Source organism: Orbicella franksi, chromosome 1, assembly GCF_964199315.1.
Source record: "Orbicella franksi chromosome 1, jaOrbFran1.1, whole genome shotgun sequence".
NCBI classification, from domain to species: Eukaryota; Metazoa; Cnidaria; class Anthozoa; order Scleractinia; family Merulinidae; genus Orbicella; species Orbicella franksi.
The window spans coordinates 40,536,430-40,552,552 of NC_138145.1; the positions used below are offsets into that span (position 1 = coordinate 40,536,430).

At 38.3% G+C, this 16,123-nt stretch overlaps 1 protein-coding gene across 4 annotated transcripts in view; it reads right to left on the minus strand.

The window, feature by feature from the left end:
* Nucleotides 1-464: 464 nt before the first annotated feature.
* Nucleotides 465-16,123, minus strand: part of LOC145481228 (uncharacterized) — a 37,749-nt gene continuing 22,090 nt past the window's right edge. For all 4 annotated transcript variants that reach the window (XM_081459684.1, XM_081459677.1, XM_081459699.1 and 1 more), the window contains 8 exons: nucleotides 10,677-10,782; nucleotides 9,550-9,680; nucleotides 8,273-8,422; nucleotides 7,098-7,263; nucleotides 4,111-4,349; nucleotides 2,982-3,080; nucleotides 1,511-1,621; nucleotides 465-1,069 (listed from right to left, as the gene is read on the minus strand). In XM_081459684.1, coding sequence (XP_081315810.1) covers nucleotides 941-1,069; nucleotides 1,511-1,621; nucleotides 2,982-3,080; nucleotides 4,111-4,349; nucleotides 7,098-7,263; nucleotides 8,273-8,422; nucleotides 9,550-9,680; nucleotides 10,677-10,782 — 1,131 coding nt within the window. In that variant the 3' untranslated portion in view covers nucleotides 465-940. The remainder of the gene's footprint in view (nucleotides 1,070-1,510; nucleotides 1,622-2,981; nucleotides 3,081-4,110; nucleotides 4,350-7,097; nucleotides 7,264-8,272; nucleotides 8,423-9,549; nucleotides 9,681-10,676; nucleotides 10,783-16,123) is intronic.

Below are 16,123 nucleotides of genomic sequence, written 5' to 3' on the forward strand. Positions count from 1 at the left end.
TAACTCCGTGTGGCTTTGTTTGATCTTACCAAAGTGCGCTGGTAGTGTAAATTGCGCACGCGCTGATAGGGTAACTTCCAATATATATCGGGCGCACTTCCGGTTTCTTTAAATGCTAAAGGAAACGCGGTTTTTCATTAAATCCAGCCTTTTTCGACGGATTTCGATTAAAGCCAACGTTGGAAAGATAGCTATGCATTCCTTTTTCCAAAATCATGCTTTTTTCAGAAAATTACGAATTTTTAATATTTTGAAATTCTCTCAAAATGTGACCTTTTAAAAATGAAACAAAATCTATGCATAGCGTAATGAGGATTTAAATTAAAATATTAAATCAATGAAAAAAATCCCGATAAAGTAATTTGCCTGGGAGCCTTTACGTTTTTTCAGTATCAGTCACATGACCATGGGCGTGGCCTGATGACGTCATCACTAGTGTTACTGATCATGAAATAACTCTGAGCTAACTAAAAATGATGAGGTTATATGAGAATAAATTTTCCTTAGCAACGGCTCGAAAAGATCGGTTAATGTGCCCTTAACCTTACTATAATCAGCTTTTGACCTTTTTATGAATTCTATTATTCCGACTTGCAAACACAGGAGTGTAGCGGACTGTACAAACTTATTTTGTGTAGTAAAAACCTCATTGTAGTTAACTCGGATCAGCGAAACATATGCATGGATCTATCTGCATGCAAGAACGACTTTCGTATTACATTAAAATGACGTGGGAACACAAATTAAAGCGAACTTGAAGCATGCATTTCTAGCTGCGAAAAGCGAAAAGGTTGTTTTGATGGTTTTAAATTGCTGGCAAATGAAACGATTTTTAAACACTCTTAAGAAAAAAAGGAAATTTTCCTACTCGAAAGAAAATCCATGGTTTTGTCCTTGCCACGTTTTTATCCTTTGTTTGTTAGCTCATCAGGTCAAGGCCTTAACCAGATTGTTCTTGGTCTGTCAATCTAGCTAACAAGGTGTCAAGTTTCCGGTTTGTCTCCTCTAAGCTTTCCTCGAGTTTTGTAACCTTTCTGGTAAGTTCTTCTGCATTTTCTCTGGAACACGTCTGAAACGAAAATTAAACAGCACACTGTCTCATTGAGAATTTCACTAGGAGTTGAGAATTTCATTTAGATTGTAATGAGTATTGTAACTGTTATAATATTTTGATCTGTCACTGATATAACTTTTAAGTTACTTAAAAGTATACATACACCGTTTATCCTATTAACCAAGCACTAGGAAGCTCGGCTATTAAGATATTTATTACACGAGTAGAAATATTCAGAAAACATCACAAATTATTGGGAACCGACTTTATCCGTCTAACTCATGGTACTGTTTTCTAAAAAAGAAGGAAAAGCGGTTGGAAGAAACACAACGTTTAACGTGTAAGTTAATTCTTTTACAACGGTAAGCTATAAGCCTTGCTGATTTTAGTTGCAAGCCCTTTGTATTACCATTGTCCTGAGATGAACATCAATATGAGCTCACAAAAAACCCATACCAGCTCAAGTTTTCGGTTTGTCTCCTCCAAGCTTTCGTCGATTTTTGTAACCTTTCTGTTAAGATCTTCACTCTTGGAAATCTCGTGTTCTGCATTTTCTCTCATACACATCTGAAACGCAAATCAAACAGCACATCGTTTCACTTGAAATTTTACTGGGAGTTGAGAGTTTCATTAATATAATTGTTATGAATATTATCACTGTTTTGTAGATACCTTTTTGTTACCAACATAACTTAAATATACATAATCTGTGTATCTTAGAGCAAATATATCAGTGACGTCACCCATTGTTATTAATATGCCAACCAGAGAACTATTGGCTGGTGAAACAAAGAAATCTGTTGTTTAACGTTTTAACTAACAAAAAAAAAATGTTTGTAAACAGATATTTTCCGTACTGATCAACTTCTCCCTGCAAGCTTGGTGAATAAGAGATTTATTGCAACACTACAATGCTGTGAAAAATAAATCCCATGATCAGGTGGTAAACTTAAAGTAAACTGACAACTTGATGTTTTGTTTTTTTTTTGTTTTTTGTTTTTTGTTTTTCAAAAAAGGGAATAAGAAAGTTTCCATGAGAGAAGTAGGATGGAGTGATACTGCTCATGACACAGTTTGTGAGTGAATGATTATGGCAAAAGATCCACGATCCGCAAAGAAAAGGTTCCCGCAAAAATTTACTCCACTAGCGAAATTATACATACAAAAATTGTACGAAGAGTCTTGTTGGTGCCATTTATTTTGAACTTTTCTTTTGTTGCTTGGTTTTATCATGGACATACTATTAAAGAAGAGGAGGTTGGAAGAAACATATAAATAATCTTACAAAGCCATAAAACTACAAGAAACCTGCGTGGGATTATTCGAGTGTGAGTGAGTGAGAACTTTATTAAAGTGTCAAAAAACCCTATAGCCTGGGAATAAAAACACCATACTAATTAGGGGACACTGCTAAAAAACTATACTAATACTAATATTAATACAATAAAAAAAATAATAAAAAAAAAATAAATGACTTGAAGGGCATTATGTGCAGCATAGGATGCAGCCCTTACAACCGGTGTCCATTAAGCGAGTTATATCCCTTTTGCGAATATAGTTTGTAAAAGCCTGCAGTGTCTTGGCTGATCTGTCAGCCATAGACAGTTTGCCCCATAATTTGGGTCCTACATAACGCAAAGAGTGCTTCCCATAAGTAACAGTGTTGTATCTAGGAGTAGAAAAGTCTGATTGTCTCAGGTTGTATGCAGAAATATGCTCGTTAAAAATGTTACAGATGCTATTAGGACATAGTCTATGTTTAACTTTATACATGAGAATACATGAGAGAGTGCCCGGTCCAATACTGGAATATTGGACCGGTAAATAACAGTGCCATCTGATTTGGGTTGATTTTACCTACTAGCCCTCAGAACTAACTTAATCCTGTAGTGGATATCGGTAAATGAGCTTATTAGGAACAACATACCAAGTTTTCCTCGATCTTTGAAATCTTTCTGGCAACAGCGGCGAGGTCTTCACTGTTGCAATTGGAAATTCCGTGTTCTGGATTTTCCCTGGAACACATCTGAAATGAAAATTAGCTTAGATGATTACATTTTGATCATTCCAAGTACCTTCTAAAAATCGATGAAAAAAATTTCTGAGCATTTCTTTACGGATGTCGTAAAACTCGCGAAAATTCGAAAGGAAGAGTTGTGAAAACACACGGCGGCGGCAGCTGTCGTTCTCCCACATATGATATCGTGATCTTTATGAGGTGATAGTACAGTTGTATCAAGAAAACGAAGAAGCGTCGCCATTTCGTAGACAACCGACAGCCACTGCACTCTAATTAAACAATAGAGTGTTTCTGTCGAGGAACTCTAGGCTGATAGTTGCTCCGCGGAAACTTGATGTTCCTAAAACAAATATTTTCCCGAGAAGCGAAGCTTCCAAGGCAAATATGCTAGTTTTAAGAACATCAAATTTCCAAGGGGAAACTATCAGACCGATAGTTCCGAGACATAAACACTCTATTGTCTTTATTGTTCACCACTAGATTTTCTTCCGCGCGCCAGTTCAAAACTCACATTGAATTATTTTCAACTTTTTTAGATGAAAGCCGTGAAAGCCAAATGTAAAATTTAAAAGGGAAAATAAAGAAAACCCACTTAATACAATTTCAATTGTTTATTTTTTTTTAGCTCGCTTGTTTACAGAACATTTTTCACTGACGAGTACTTGGAGGTCACTATGGGCAAATAGTGTCTCTCCGCGGATGAACATTATCGTCTCACGTGATCAATTTAAACCAATAGGAATCGGTGAAAATTTAGTGGTGAAGTATAATGGCTGATAGTGTACGAGTAACTCAGCCAATCAGATTGCAGCTTTTTCATTAGTACACTAATAGAATTCTACTAGAATTCTTCTAGAATTCTACTTCTTCTGGTTAATGGTATAAAATTTCTCAGCCAATGAGATTACAGTATTTTTATTAGTTTTAGAATTTTACTAATAGTGGATAAAACTAACAAAAATTTTTCTCTGTTTCTTTAGTAAAGGTAAAACGCTCAGTCCGTGCATTCTTACATCTATTTCTCTGATTTGTTTACCTTGGCTAATACACTACAGCCGTCAGTCATGCCAATGTAAGGGTACAGCGGTTTATCATGATCATAGTCCATGAAAACATGATCTGTCTCGTTATGTTGTTTTGTTCTTTTAATACGAATCCTCCTGCCGTTTAAAGTGAAGCAAATTGGAACTCGTTTCTTTCCATCTTCTATTTCTTTTTCGTCCTCAAACAAGACTGTACATCGAATTCGATCGCCCCGAGAAGCCACCATAGGGCCTGTGTAGGAAAATAATAACAATACTTACGGCTCTTTAACGATTCACACACCTAGAAGCTGGTCTCGTTTATGAGTTAAGCTTGAAAAATTAAGCTTGAAAAGTTACCAAGGCTACAGAGAATTTTAGGCTAGAAAAAGAGAGAAAATAATAGCGGGCATCCCGTCCCGAACGGGCGCAATGTCCTCCCCCAAATTACCCTGATATACCTGATAAGGCAATAATCTTGAGGCTGCAAGAACAATTTATAACACAAATTTTCAATTATTCATAGAAGGGTGGCTCTGATTTACCAGCGGCGAAGACAGTTTGTCGAATATGTATACAGTCGACTGCCGAAAATGTTTAGCCTCGGTGGTGGCTTACGGGAGGGGGTCGCTTACGAGAGCTTAGACCATTTTGGGTCAGAATTTTGTCTCATTAGCATATGGTAACTGCAAAGACTTACCCCATGTTTTAAATGTTTTATTCACGCGAAAAGTCAATTTTGAGAAAGTATCCGGTACTTTGCATTGAGAAATTTCCGTCTCCTGTACTACACAGGAATGCGATAATGTTACAACACTTCATTATCCAAGTTCTGCTCCATTATCTGTCAAGTGGTCGCTTATGGGAGATTAAAAACAAAGGAAAATTTCAAACTTTTTAAAGTAATCGCGGTCGCTCACGAGAGGTGGTCGCTTACAAGAGGTTGCAAATATAATGATATGACTTGGTATTTTGGAAAACTGGTCGCTGAGGAGAGGTGATCGCTTACGAGAGGTGGTCGCAACCTTAGGCTCCATTGTATTCACTTAAATTGTCTGATCCCAGGATTAGTAATTCGTTTAGAGCGGTCTTCCCAGTGAGTCAAGGTAAATCAAAGGCCATTTGAATCTTAAAACTTTGAGGATGACTTCCGCTTAGTTTGGTGAGCCGTCAGTTATCATTAAGTATTTTCATAACTATAGCTAACCTCACCCGTTTAATGGTAGGTGAAGTCTGCCAAGCCAAGTGGTCTATCAGGCCGGAGCTTATCCCTAATTCTGTAGCATGAAGTGACTAGCGGTATTTCTACTCCCCCCTGAATGAGATTTTTGCTTTTTGGATTTTTGCTCTCGGCCGGTCCGAGATCAACTTTGTCGAACAGTTTCTTCGTCTGTTTTTTTTTTGTTTTTTAGGTTTACGCCGGCAATTTCACCTGTTTTCCTGGGGTCTTTTACAAATGCTCTAAAGCCATGCTCTAATACTTTATTTGCTTCAGTAAAAACAGGGTCGGCGATAATAGACCATTTTACAGTTGCCTGCTCAGTGACCTGGCCTTTGTATGGCAGCGAGGCTAGAGTTGACCTTGTTTTGATACAGACCTCACTGCTTTTGTTGTGTAAAACAAGTTGTGCTGATGCTAACTAGGTGCAATTACATGACAAAAGCAGTGAGGTCTGTATCAAAACAAGGTCAACCCTAGCCTCGCTGCCATACAAAGGCCAGGTCACCGAGCAGACAACTGTAAAATAGTCTATTGAAAAGGTCTTATTGTACGGTGGTGACCGGAGAAAGCGGTCAGCGGCAGCTCTTATCGACTATGAAGTGCCTCTTTAGAAACATCCGCCATTTTTCCTCGCTGAAATGTAAAAATTTTTGACGCACGCATAAAGCCCCCCATAGGTCATTTCTTCAAATGACTGCGCCAAAAAGTTACTTCAACAAGGACTTGCAAGCCATTCTAGAAATTTTAAAGGCAAACTTTGTTGTTGGTTTTGTGACAGATTGTTTCTCAGTGTTTGAAATTTCGATGCACGGAAGAGTTTCATTTCTTTCTTAATTTGTCAGAAAACCTAAGACGCGTATAACCTCATACTGAAGTTTGTAGCTTTCTTCTTTGTCGCAGGTATAGCATTTTCCATTAGTTCCTGTCTTTCTTCGGTAGAAAGCTCTCAAAATATATTTTTTCCGACATCTTGTCTTGGCATATTTTTGTTTCCCACACAAACTGGTCAACTTGGCGTCATATCCCGCGGTCAGTTTCCATGTAAGGTCAGCACGCTAGAAACGTAATATTTAAGAATACATAGATCGATTATTTAACAATTATTCCAGAAGCGCGCATTGGATATGAGATGGTAGATAGCCAGCGAGGCGAATATTGCAGAGTTGGCTATAATCATCTCATATCCAACAGGCGCGAGTGGAATAATTGTTTCATCAAAAACTCCCCCTAAATATAGCAAACAAAACCGAATAAAAATAAAAACGCCCCAGAAAATCACGCGTAAGCTTATCATATTCGTAGAGCATGGTACAAATGGCTCTTGTAATCCATCAAACATTTTCGCTCGCGCGCGATTGGTCTAAACACGTCACGTGACTGAATATTCCCAGCTAAAACTGGGGAATATCTGAGAATATTCCCAAATTTTCAAAATCGCGCATGTTGCGAAAAATATTTGACGAATAATAAACGCAATAGCCTCCATTTGGCCAGAAAATATGCTCGGATATTTGTCCTTGGATATTATCTGTTCCTCAAAGCTCACAGTTTTCCTCGAGCTACACTCTCGGAAAAATGTTCGCTGCTTGGAACAGATAATGTCCGCGGACAAATATCCGAGCATATTTCCGCTTCAAATGGAGGTTATTGTTTATATAACCCATGATTGCTAAGCCAATGAAAACACTCCAATTGCATTATCTAATGGTCCAGTTTTTAATAAAATAAGATATTATAAATTATATATTTGGGAAAGTTCTATTTTTTTGTTGTTGATACCTTTGGTTTCTCTGCCACGTTCGCTGTTCTCAGCATCACAGATGTTTCCATCACTTTGGTATCCCACAGTTCCATCCTCCCATCCGGGCATTTTACCGGTATTGTAACCCTCATTCACCACTCCTATCGCTACTATAATCAGTGTCCCAGTTTCCAGGATGGCGACCTGCAAAGTGTTAGTGGAGATTATATGCTCTAATAAGGTTAATGTTCACGTGGACTGCAATAATAGAAAATTATAATCTGCCTGATGGCTATTTCATTACGACTTTCCCTTTTAATTCAAAAGGCGAGGCAGCTCAGGGAATGTCGCTGTAGTATTTTTTACCTAGAAATTATATCCGAGGATGGCTATTTTACGCCAGTAAACAATAATTACAACGACAGCAAAAGGTCTTCATGTTCATTGAATTAAACTTCATTCTGTAAATAAACGATTGAATTGATTTGAATTGGATAAACATTCAAGTGGTCAAAATCAGAGGAAAAGTTTATATTAATGCATTCTATTCTTATATAACCTAATGTGTATCCAGTGTAAAAAAAAAAAAAAAAAAAAAAAAAAAAAAAAAAAAAATGGAATCACGACAGAAACCTGAAAAGTTTAACTCACTCACAGACACCACATATGAGCTGGTAACTTGCAAGCGCTTAACCAATCAGAGAGCGATAATTATACAATTCCTGAGACGGAGAAAATAACAATCAAAATCTGTGTTACAGTCGAACCCCTGGTTGCGACCTCCTTTACGTACTTAGCGACCAGTTTTCCAATATTAAAGTTCCCAAGTCGAATCACTATATTTGGAACTTCTTCAAAGCGACCACCTCTCGTACGCTACCGCGACCACTTTTAGAACTAAAGAGTTTCTCGATGGGAAGTACTGGATTTTCTCTCGAAATTGACTGTTCACATGAATAAGACATTTAAAACATGGGGGGGGGGGGGGGTCTCTGCATTTACCATGTGCTAATGAGGCAAAATTTTGACCTAATATGGTCTAAGCTCTCTTAAGCGACCACCTCCCACAAACAACCACCTGGCTTGACATTTTGGGTGGTCGCTTACTTGTTACACGTTACTTATTGCTACTTGTTTACTTGTTGTTACTTGTTTCGAGGAAGGAAAGAACCTTACCAATGATTTTCTTGTGTCCTGGATTGTCGTTACTCACCTCAAAATGAGGAAACTCTTTTGTAAATCTTGTGAGATATCTCGCTCCAGGCCAATGACCCTCGCCAGGGCCGCATTCTGGACAGCGCGTCACTTCATCACATGTCAAATGATAACCTTGTATTCTGATACCTGGATGAACGTTCCACGCCTCGAAATAACAAAACGAATTTATTCTGTCAATTATATGTAAAACTACACTTGTCGCGAAACATAACATTTAGACGAGAGGCACTTACATTGAAGTCTAATTGTAGTTCTCAAGTTTTTGTGATGGAATTTTTTGTATCAAAATGTTTTTGTCATTTGCAAGGCCATACAATCCTGAGTCTCTTAGGTTTAACTAGATGGATCATGTCAGTGTTTCAGTCTGCCGGGATCGACGCTTGTCAGGGCTCACAGCGTCAGAGGAGCTGCCTCATCTAATGATTATGTTACAGGTACCCCAGTTACTGACATGCCTAAGATGGCAGTCAAGTGAACGTTTTTTTTTACAAACTTTATTTTAGAAATATTGAGAAAAAGGTCAAGAACCATATACAGTTGACTCCCGATAACTCGAACCCTCGCTAACTCGAAGTAATTTTCATTTCGCTTCAGGCTATTTTCTATATAACTTTACCCTCGAAAACTCGAACTCCCGATAACTCGAACCTTTTACTATTTCCCCTGAAGGTTCGAGTTATCGGGAGTCGACTATATATGCTTATCGCAATGAATGCTTTTTTCATCCATCATTTATGGTCTTTGCAAATTGTTTGTTGTTTTGTTTTTACAATGTAGGTATCTATAGGCCGAGTTTCTTTAAAAACGTATAATTATCTCATAATGCGGAGTATGTCGAAAGGGAAATGCAAATTGATAAGAGGTACTTATCCAGAATATAGAAGAGCAATTGTAGTTCTCTGAAGATATGAGAGCATCTTGGGATCTTCCCACCATTTATTTGTATATTTATTTAGTTTGTCTTCTTGAGAACCTTGGCCTAAAGAACCACTCCAGGAAGAAGTGTTTGTCACGTCGTCCGCAGGGGCTTATATTGTTACCAATTTGCATTTGAATAACTTTTTTGAAAAATTACTGCTGACCAGTAGGTAGGAAGGAGGTATGCATAATTATCACATAATGTGGAGCATGTGTCGAAAGAAATTGACGTCATCGTACATGCAGTTGAAAAACAACTCACCTTAGCTTTCTTATTGCTTTTGACTAAATGATAATCGTCCCTAGATTTAGAAAAAATTAATTCTTGGAATTTACTGTCTTCCTAATAATCACCTCTGGGCCAGCTGGACACATGATTCCACGATCCACGGCGCCCTGGCAGTTAAAAGTCGAATTAAGAATCTGGCTGATCATCTCTCGGTTTCCACGTGTTTCTTGAACTACCAGGTCCTCTTTTATCTCATCTGTGTACAGTTCAGAGACAGTTAAGTGTGTTTACATGACTCGACCAGATACGAAAGTTTACGTAAAACCGAGTGCCAGGCCGGAGGGTTCAATTTACGTGAATGCTTCCAAATTCCCCCACACTTCCTCGGGTGTCTGAATTGGGCTATGTAAACAGAGGGTCGTACAGGGAAGTCTCTGGAAAGGTTCACGTACCGAAAAAATTGCGAATAATAGATCACGGATATCAAAATTTCATTTTCTCGAATCACGAAAATAAGCAAGTGATGTACTCTTTTTAATAACCTGCTCTTGCACTAGAAAGACTGTTTGAAGAAAGCAAAATCGTGAAAGGCCAAGGCTCCATATTGCAAATCGCACACCTAAGTCACTCTCGACAGACGACTCTAACCATTCGGAGGACTCGCGTCTCAAAATCACGTAGAATAGAATGGTGAAATCACGAATATCGGTTAATAATTCAAGTTCTTCACGGGTCACGCAACACCTTCAGGTCACGGATCATGAAGAATAATTTCTTTAATTCACGTTTCACGGAAAATAAAATCAGCTAATCACGCATCACGAGAATACCCCTGTACGACCCTCTGAACAAGAGAGCGACAGTATTCTTTTTCTTTTAAGGATTACATGGAAGATGCAATGATAAGTCATAAGCTTTTTCTTTTTAATATGGTTTCATTCAAAACTAGACAACCAATTAGAACGCGCGGTATAAATGTATAATCAAAATGTGACCGAAAGGAAAAGCCCTCCCTCCCTCCGCGCATTCAGTCATGTTCTTTTTGCCAGAATAGATTTTATGACTCTGACCTACATCATCGGTAAATAGATAACGTTAATGGCCCAAGAATTATTAATGATATTTGGAAGGCACATGCATTTAATCATATGCCATCTTCCGTGTGCAATCTCTCAGTGCAGTAATTAAGGTCAAGAGACTATTATGGCCCGAAGAGAGAGAAATTATAATAAAAGCTCTGAGCTGCTTTTACCTGATTCAGGAAGAACATCTCCGTACTTCGCAGTGTATTCCCTATCAAGGCCAATAATTAAGAAATCAAATTGGATCCTCCGCAAGCAAACGGGCGGGAAAATATCCTAAGGAGATGCAGCGATGGTAACGTTAGAAAAAAAGCACTGGTGTATTTTATCAGTGGGGGTCTGGAGCCTAGACAGAAAAACAGCTGCAGTAGAAATTTAAGAGTAAATTTTTCTCCTTAGCAAACATAGCACGGCAGAAGTCGAAAAATCGATTTTTCTCTCTTTTCGTCCACAAATAGCCCTTAGGTAGATATGAAACGTAATATAGTTTTTTGGAGCTCGAAGCGCTTTAAATTCGATAAAACCGAGGAAAACGATTTTCGACTCGACGGTCACCAAAATGGCCGATCACAATGGCTTAAAATTAGTAATCTAAACTTAATTTGCGTTTGCGTGTAAAGAAGAACCAAAACTTATCGATACTTTTTCTTGAAAGACTAAGGAATTTAGCTACCCAAAACAGGTTAGAACTTGACTTGAGCGCCATTTGAGAATAAACACACAATTTAAAAAAAAAACCCCTTCCAGTTTCTAGGTTGAATTCCTAATTTACGAATAAAATTCAGAGATATTTTTCAACATGTGCCATAACTCCAAATTCCTTGAAACTTCGCCTTTGGAACACTTTTATGTTGTTGTAAAACATGTATTAAAATCAGCTTGGGTTATTCTTCGAGTGCTTTTTGAGGCCCGGCTGAAAAATCCCGATTTTACATAAAACATCACGAAAAGTAAACAATGGACTTTTGCGTGTTGGTCTGAGGGCAAGCGGGTGTAGGCGTTTAAAGTCCTTGTGTTATTAGTTCCTTATACTTAACGCTTTTATGTTGTTGTAAAACATGTATCAAAATCAGCTTGGGTTATTCTTCGAGTGGCTTTTAACGCGCCGCTGAAATAACCGGATTCTAACTAAAACATCCTGAACATCAGCAAAAAGTAAACAATAGACTGCTTGCGTGTTTTTCTGAGGCCAAAAAAGTCTGCTGAGGTAAAGCGGTTTAACTTCTTTCATTATTATATTTTCGTTCTGCAGGTCAATATGCTTCTTTTAAAGTAAAATAAAATGATAACATGAGTTTATTCATGCAATCAAAAGTACCTTCACCCACAAGAAATATTTCTTTTTCCGTTAATTAGATTACTGACAAACGGACAATGTTTAGATTTCACAGTCACGGCACCGCAATTCTAAACAATTCAACCTGTTTAACTGTCCACATGTACAAATAAAGTTACAGAGTTGCATTTACTTCGGTTGAATATGGAAAACGGGACTACAAAGTTAATGGATGTTACTAAAACTGGGAACGGGGAACGGGGAACGGGGAACGAGTTTACAGCGGTAACCCGCCTAAGAATTCAACATGGCGGACAAAGGAAAAGAAAAGGGAACAATTTGGGGAAATGTAAGGGAAGTGTTATGGTTGTAAACGTGAGTTTCTATTGGCTGTGCCCCAGAGCCCAATATGTTATTGGGATAAACAAAGCATGAAATAGCGTCTGGGGAGAAAATCGAATCGATATTATCACATGCTACCCCAATCGGTCAGTACAAAATGCAGACTGCAGACCGGGTACAAAATGCAAACTAGGAACAAAATGCAGACTGCAGACTGGGTAAAAAAGCACAGACAGAGACTAAAGACTGTTTTTAGCCTGATACGTGACAACGTGTCATCTAAAAACATACCGAGTGTCACGCAGTCGCTTTTCCGCGGTCATCTTTCACCAACATTAGCATTATTGTGGAATATTCCTTGCTCGTTTCCTCATACATTTTGTCTTAAACAAAGCGGCCAGGCCACAGGTTATTTATCCGTTGCTCACCTGATTTGCCAGCTGACTTGCCGATGTCGGAAAGGCCGCCATGCTACCGAATGCGAAGACAGCGAACGACTCGCGTTCAAAGATGGTCATGTGTTATGTTACTTGTCCTCGATATCATATTGCGTGTTGCTGTTTTTAAATATTGATATGACAGCTCGCACACAGAGTGGGAAGATATGACAAGACTGTGAAGGCTTGAAATTCTATTTAAGAACGACTGTGGCCTTACCAATTGGGCCAGCATGTGATAACACCGATACGATTTTCAACCCAGGCGCCATTACATGCGCGAGTATCAATCGGATTCTGCTCTAACAGGAACGTGCTGGGCTCATGATCTGGGGTCACAGCCGGTAGATACTCACGTTTACAACCGTAACACTTCCTCGCATTTCCCCAATTTGTTCCCTCTTCTTTTCCTTTGTCTGCCATGTTGAATTTTCAGGCGGGTTACCGCTGTAAACTCGTTCCAGACTCCCGTTCCCCGTCCTCGTTCCCTGTTACTAGTTTTAGTAACATTCAAAGTTAATGCGAGCAGACGCTTATTTTCCAATCTCCTAATGTAGAACGTGTCCATTTAACACTGAGCCGACAAAACAACATTGATCGCAAGCAAGATTTCCGCCGGCAACCCTGACATAGCAGCATTTATAAATCTTAGGATTTTCATTCTATTCATCTCTCCTTCGTGACCTCTTCTTGGAACGGATACCATGTTGGGTAGCGGCAAATTGGTGTCACTCAACCCGTCTTTTCGTATCACTGCCAAATAGGATTCGCTGACCTCTGACTTTCCTCGAGAATCTCGTTCATCAGTTTATGCGCCGATAATGGAAGAATAACTGACCTGAGTCCACCCGCATTGCTTAGCAATTCTTCTCATCCAAAAAAAAATAGTTCATATTTTTGAAACATAACAAAGGAGAAACGACAGAAACCTTTAAAAAAGATCCACGTTTACGAACTTCTGTCTTCCCACCTCCGATCTGCTGTAGATATGACGTGTCACACCTTCCGAAAGCAAACAAAGTGTTAGCAAAAGTCTCAAAATTAATTTAGGGTAGAGCTTCGATCATTATATGGTTGCAGTATGTTTTACACGACGGCAAAAACAAAAACAAAAACAAACAATACAAAGTAAAACAGACCAAGAGAACTGAGAATACATATCGTTTTTACATGCAGCGTGACGTCTAAAATTGCATTCTCTTGGGAAAATTCAACTTACTGGGTAAAATTAATTAGCTTAAATGGATTTGGCGTGCTTAAATATTCTATCCTGCAGTCCAGCTAACTATTGCAAACGGGTCTTTTAGTGAGTCATGGATTGCTAATCGCAGAAAGTCGAAACAAAGTGAAAACATTAGTAAAAAAAACTTCGCTTTGGGGGGGGGGGGGGGGGGAAATATTTCTGACCGAACTTTTAAGGTCATTCCCCAGTGTTGCACTGCGGATCCCTACTGCGCATAATTTCACGCGTGATTAGCGCGAGCGCATTAAAAAATGGCGGCTTTTTCTTTACAGCTGAACCTCGCCATAGAGTTAAATCGTCGTTTTCTTGCAAACGAGTATGGTGACATATAATTTTTTTCTGTTGTTTTCAATTGAGCAATAAATTTCTCTGTGTAAAGTAAATATGGACAAATTCTCAGTGTAGAACAAAAAGCAATCGTCGGAAACGTGAATTTAGCAAGCAATGGTAACTACAATCATGGTGCTATTATAAGGATTTATATGGGTATAAACAAGGTGCTTTTGCTCCTAAACGAACATGGGGACCCCTCATTTTTATTTCAAAATTTAAGTTCCTATAATATAAACAATCAATATGCAAAGTTTCACAAAAATCTCAGTGCAGGTTCTATTTCAGCGGAATGACCTTAATTGGAATTCGCGAGACCTATTGCACTCCGATTTGTTTGTAGATACCAATTTAAACTAAACATGATATATTGACAAAAGTACAAAAGACTATGGGAAACATGTTAACTTCGGAAATAAACGGCCGCCCTTTTGTAAAACAACCAACTCTGTGAGACATAGTAAATTCCACGGCCGGGAATGAAACCGTGACTCGCAAACAAAATAGACAAGGAAACTTCAAGATTTCTTTACCAAATTTAACTTGCATTGCCGGTCCTGAAATGACTCTGAAATAACTTTTTGCAAACGAACTTGATAGGTTACAGAAAAGGCAACTGTTTTAAGCTTTAATTCAGTGAATATCTCCTTCAGCGACTAGTTATCTTAAATTAATTATTGGAAGGCCGCGTAGCAAAAAGTTTTTGACTTCCTGTTTCGCCTTGGTGTGAAATCGACATCTCGTCACAAATGTGTGTCATTCGAAGCGCTAAAACGTACTCGGATTAAATACAGTTACTTTGGCGTTGAGTTTGTACTGTTTTACCGTTATATTACAATTGCAAGCAAACAATTTGTTTATTAGTACAAAGAGCTCATAATATAAGGACTTAAATGTCTGTATCCGCTTGCCTTCAGACCAACACGCAGAGGTCCATTGTTTACTTTTCGTGATGTTTTAGGTAAAATCGGGATTTTTCAGCCGGGCCTCAAAAAGCACTCGAAGAATAACCCAAGCTGATTTTAATACATGTTTTACAACAACATAAAAGTGTTCCAAAGGCGAAGTTTCAAGGAATTTGGAGTTATGGCACATGTCGAAAAATATCTCTGAATTTTATTCGTAAATTAGGAATTCGACCTAGAAACTGAAAGGGATTTTTTTAAATATTGTGTGTTTATTCTCAAATGGCGCTCAAGTCAAGTTCTAACCTGTCTTGGATAGCTAAATACTTTGTCTTTCAAGAAAAAGTATCGATAAGTTTTGGTTCTTCTTTACACGCAAGCGCAAATTAAGTTTAGATTACTAATTTTAAGCCATTGCGATCGGCCATTTTGGTGACCGTCGAGTCGAAAATCGTTTTCCTGGGTTTTATCGAATTTAAAGCGCTTCGAGCTCCAAAAAACTACATCATATTGTATATCTACTTAGGGGCTATTTGTGGACAAAAAGAGAGAAAAATCGATTTTTCGACTTCTGCCGCCAAATTCAAATTTTGCTTGGTTTTTCGTGACATTTGCTCTTAAGACGTTTCAAACGGAAACTGTCTGTAAAGTGAACAATGGAAAAGCTTTCTTAATAAAGTAAAAGCTTTTCACTGCTGACATTGGCATTCAATGCTGGCTGCAACTCCTGCATAAATATGGTCTCCTTAACCTTACAATGGTAGTCAGTCTTGCCGGACGCCAAAATGTCAAAATTGTCCCATTTGTTTTAACGTGATCAGCAATAGCAGAAGAGTGATCATGGTTCGAAAGGGCCTTGAAATGTTCCGTTTTCCAGTCGTGAAGTCTTCGCTTCGTCATAAATTTCTACTGCAGATGTTCTCCTGTCTAGGTTCCAGACCCCCGCCGTTGATGCAATATGAATAGCTGTCCAAAATTTTAACGGTTATACTTTTGAAAATGTATGTTAACTAGCACATGAAACGTCAAGTTCATAAAATGCATGTTTTTAAAATGTTTATCACAGCTGTTTGTTTTATATTTT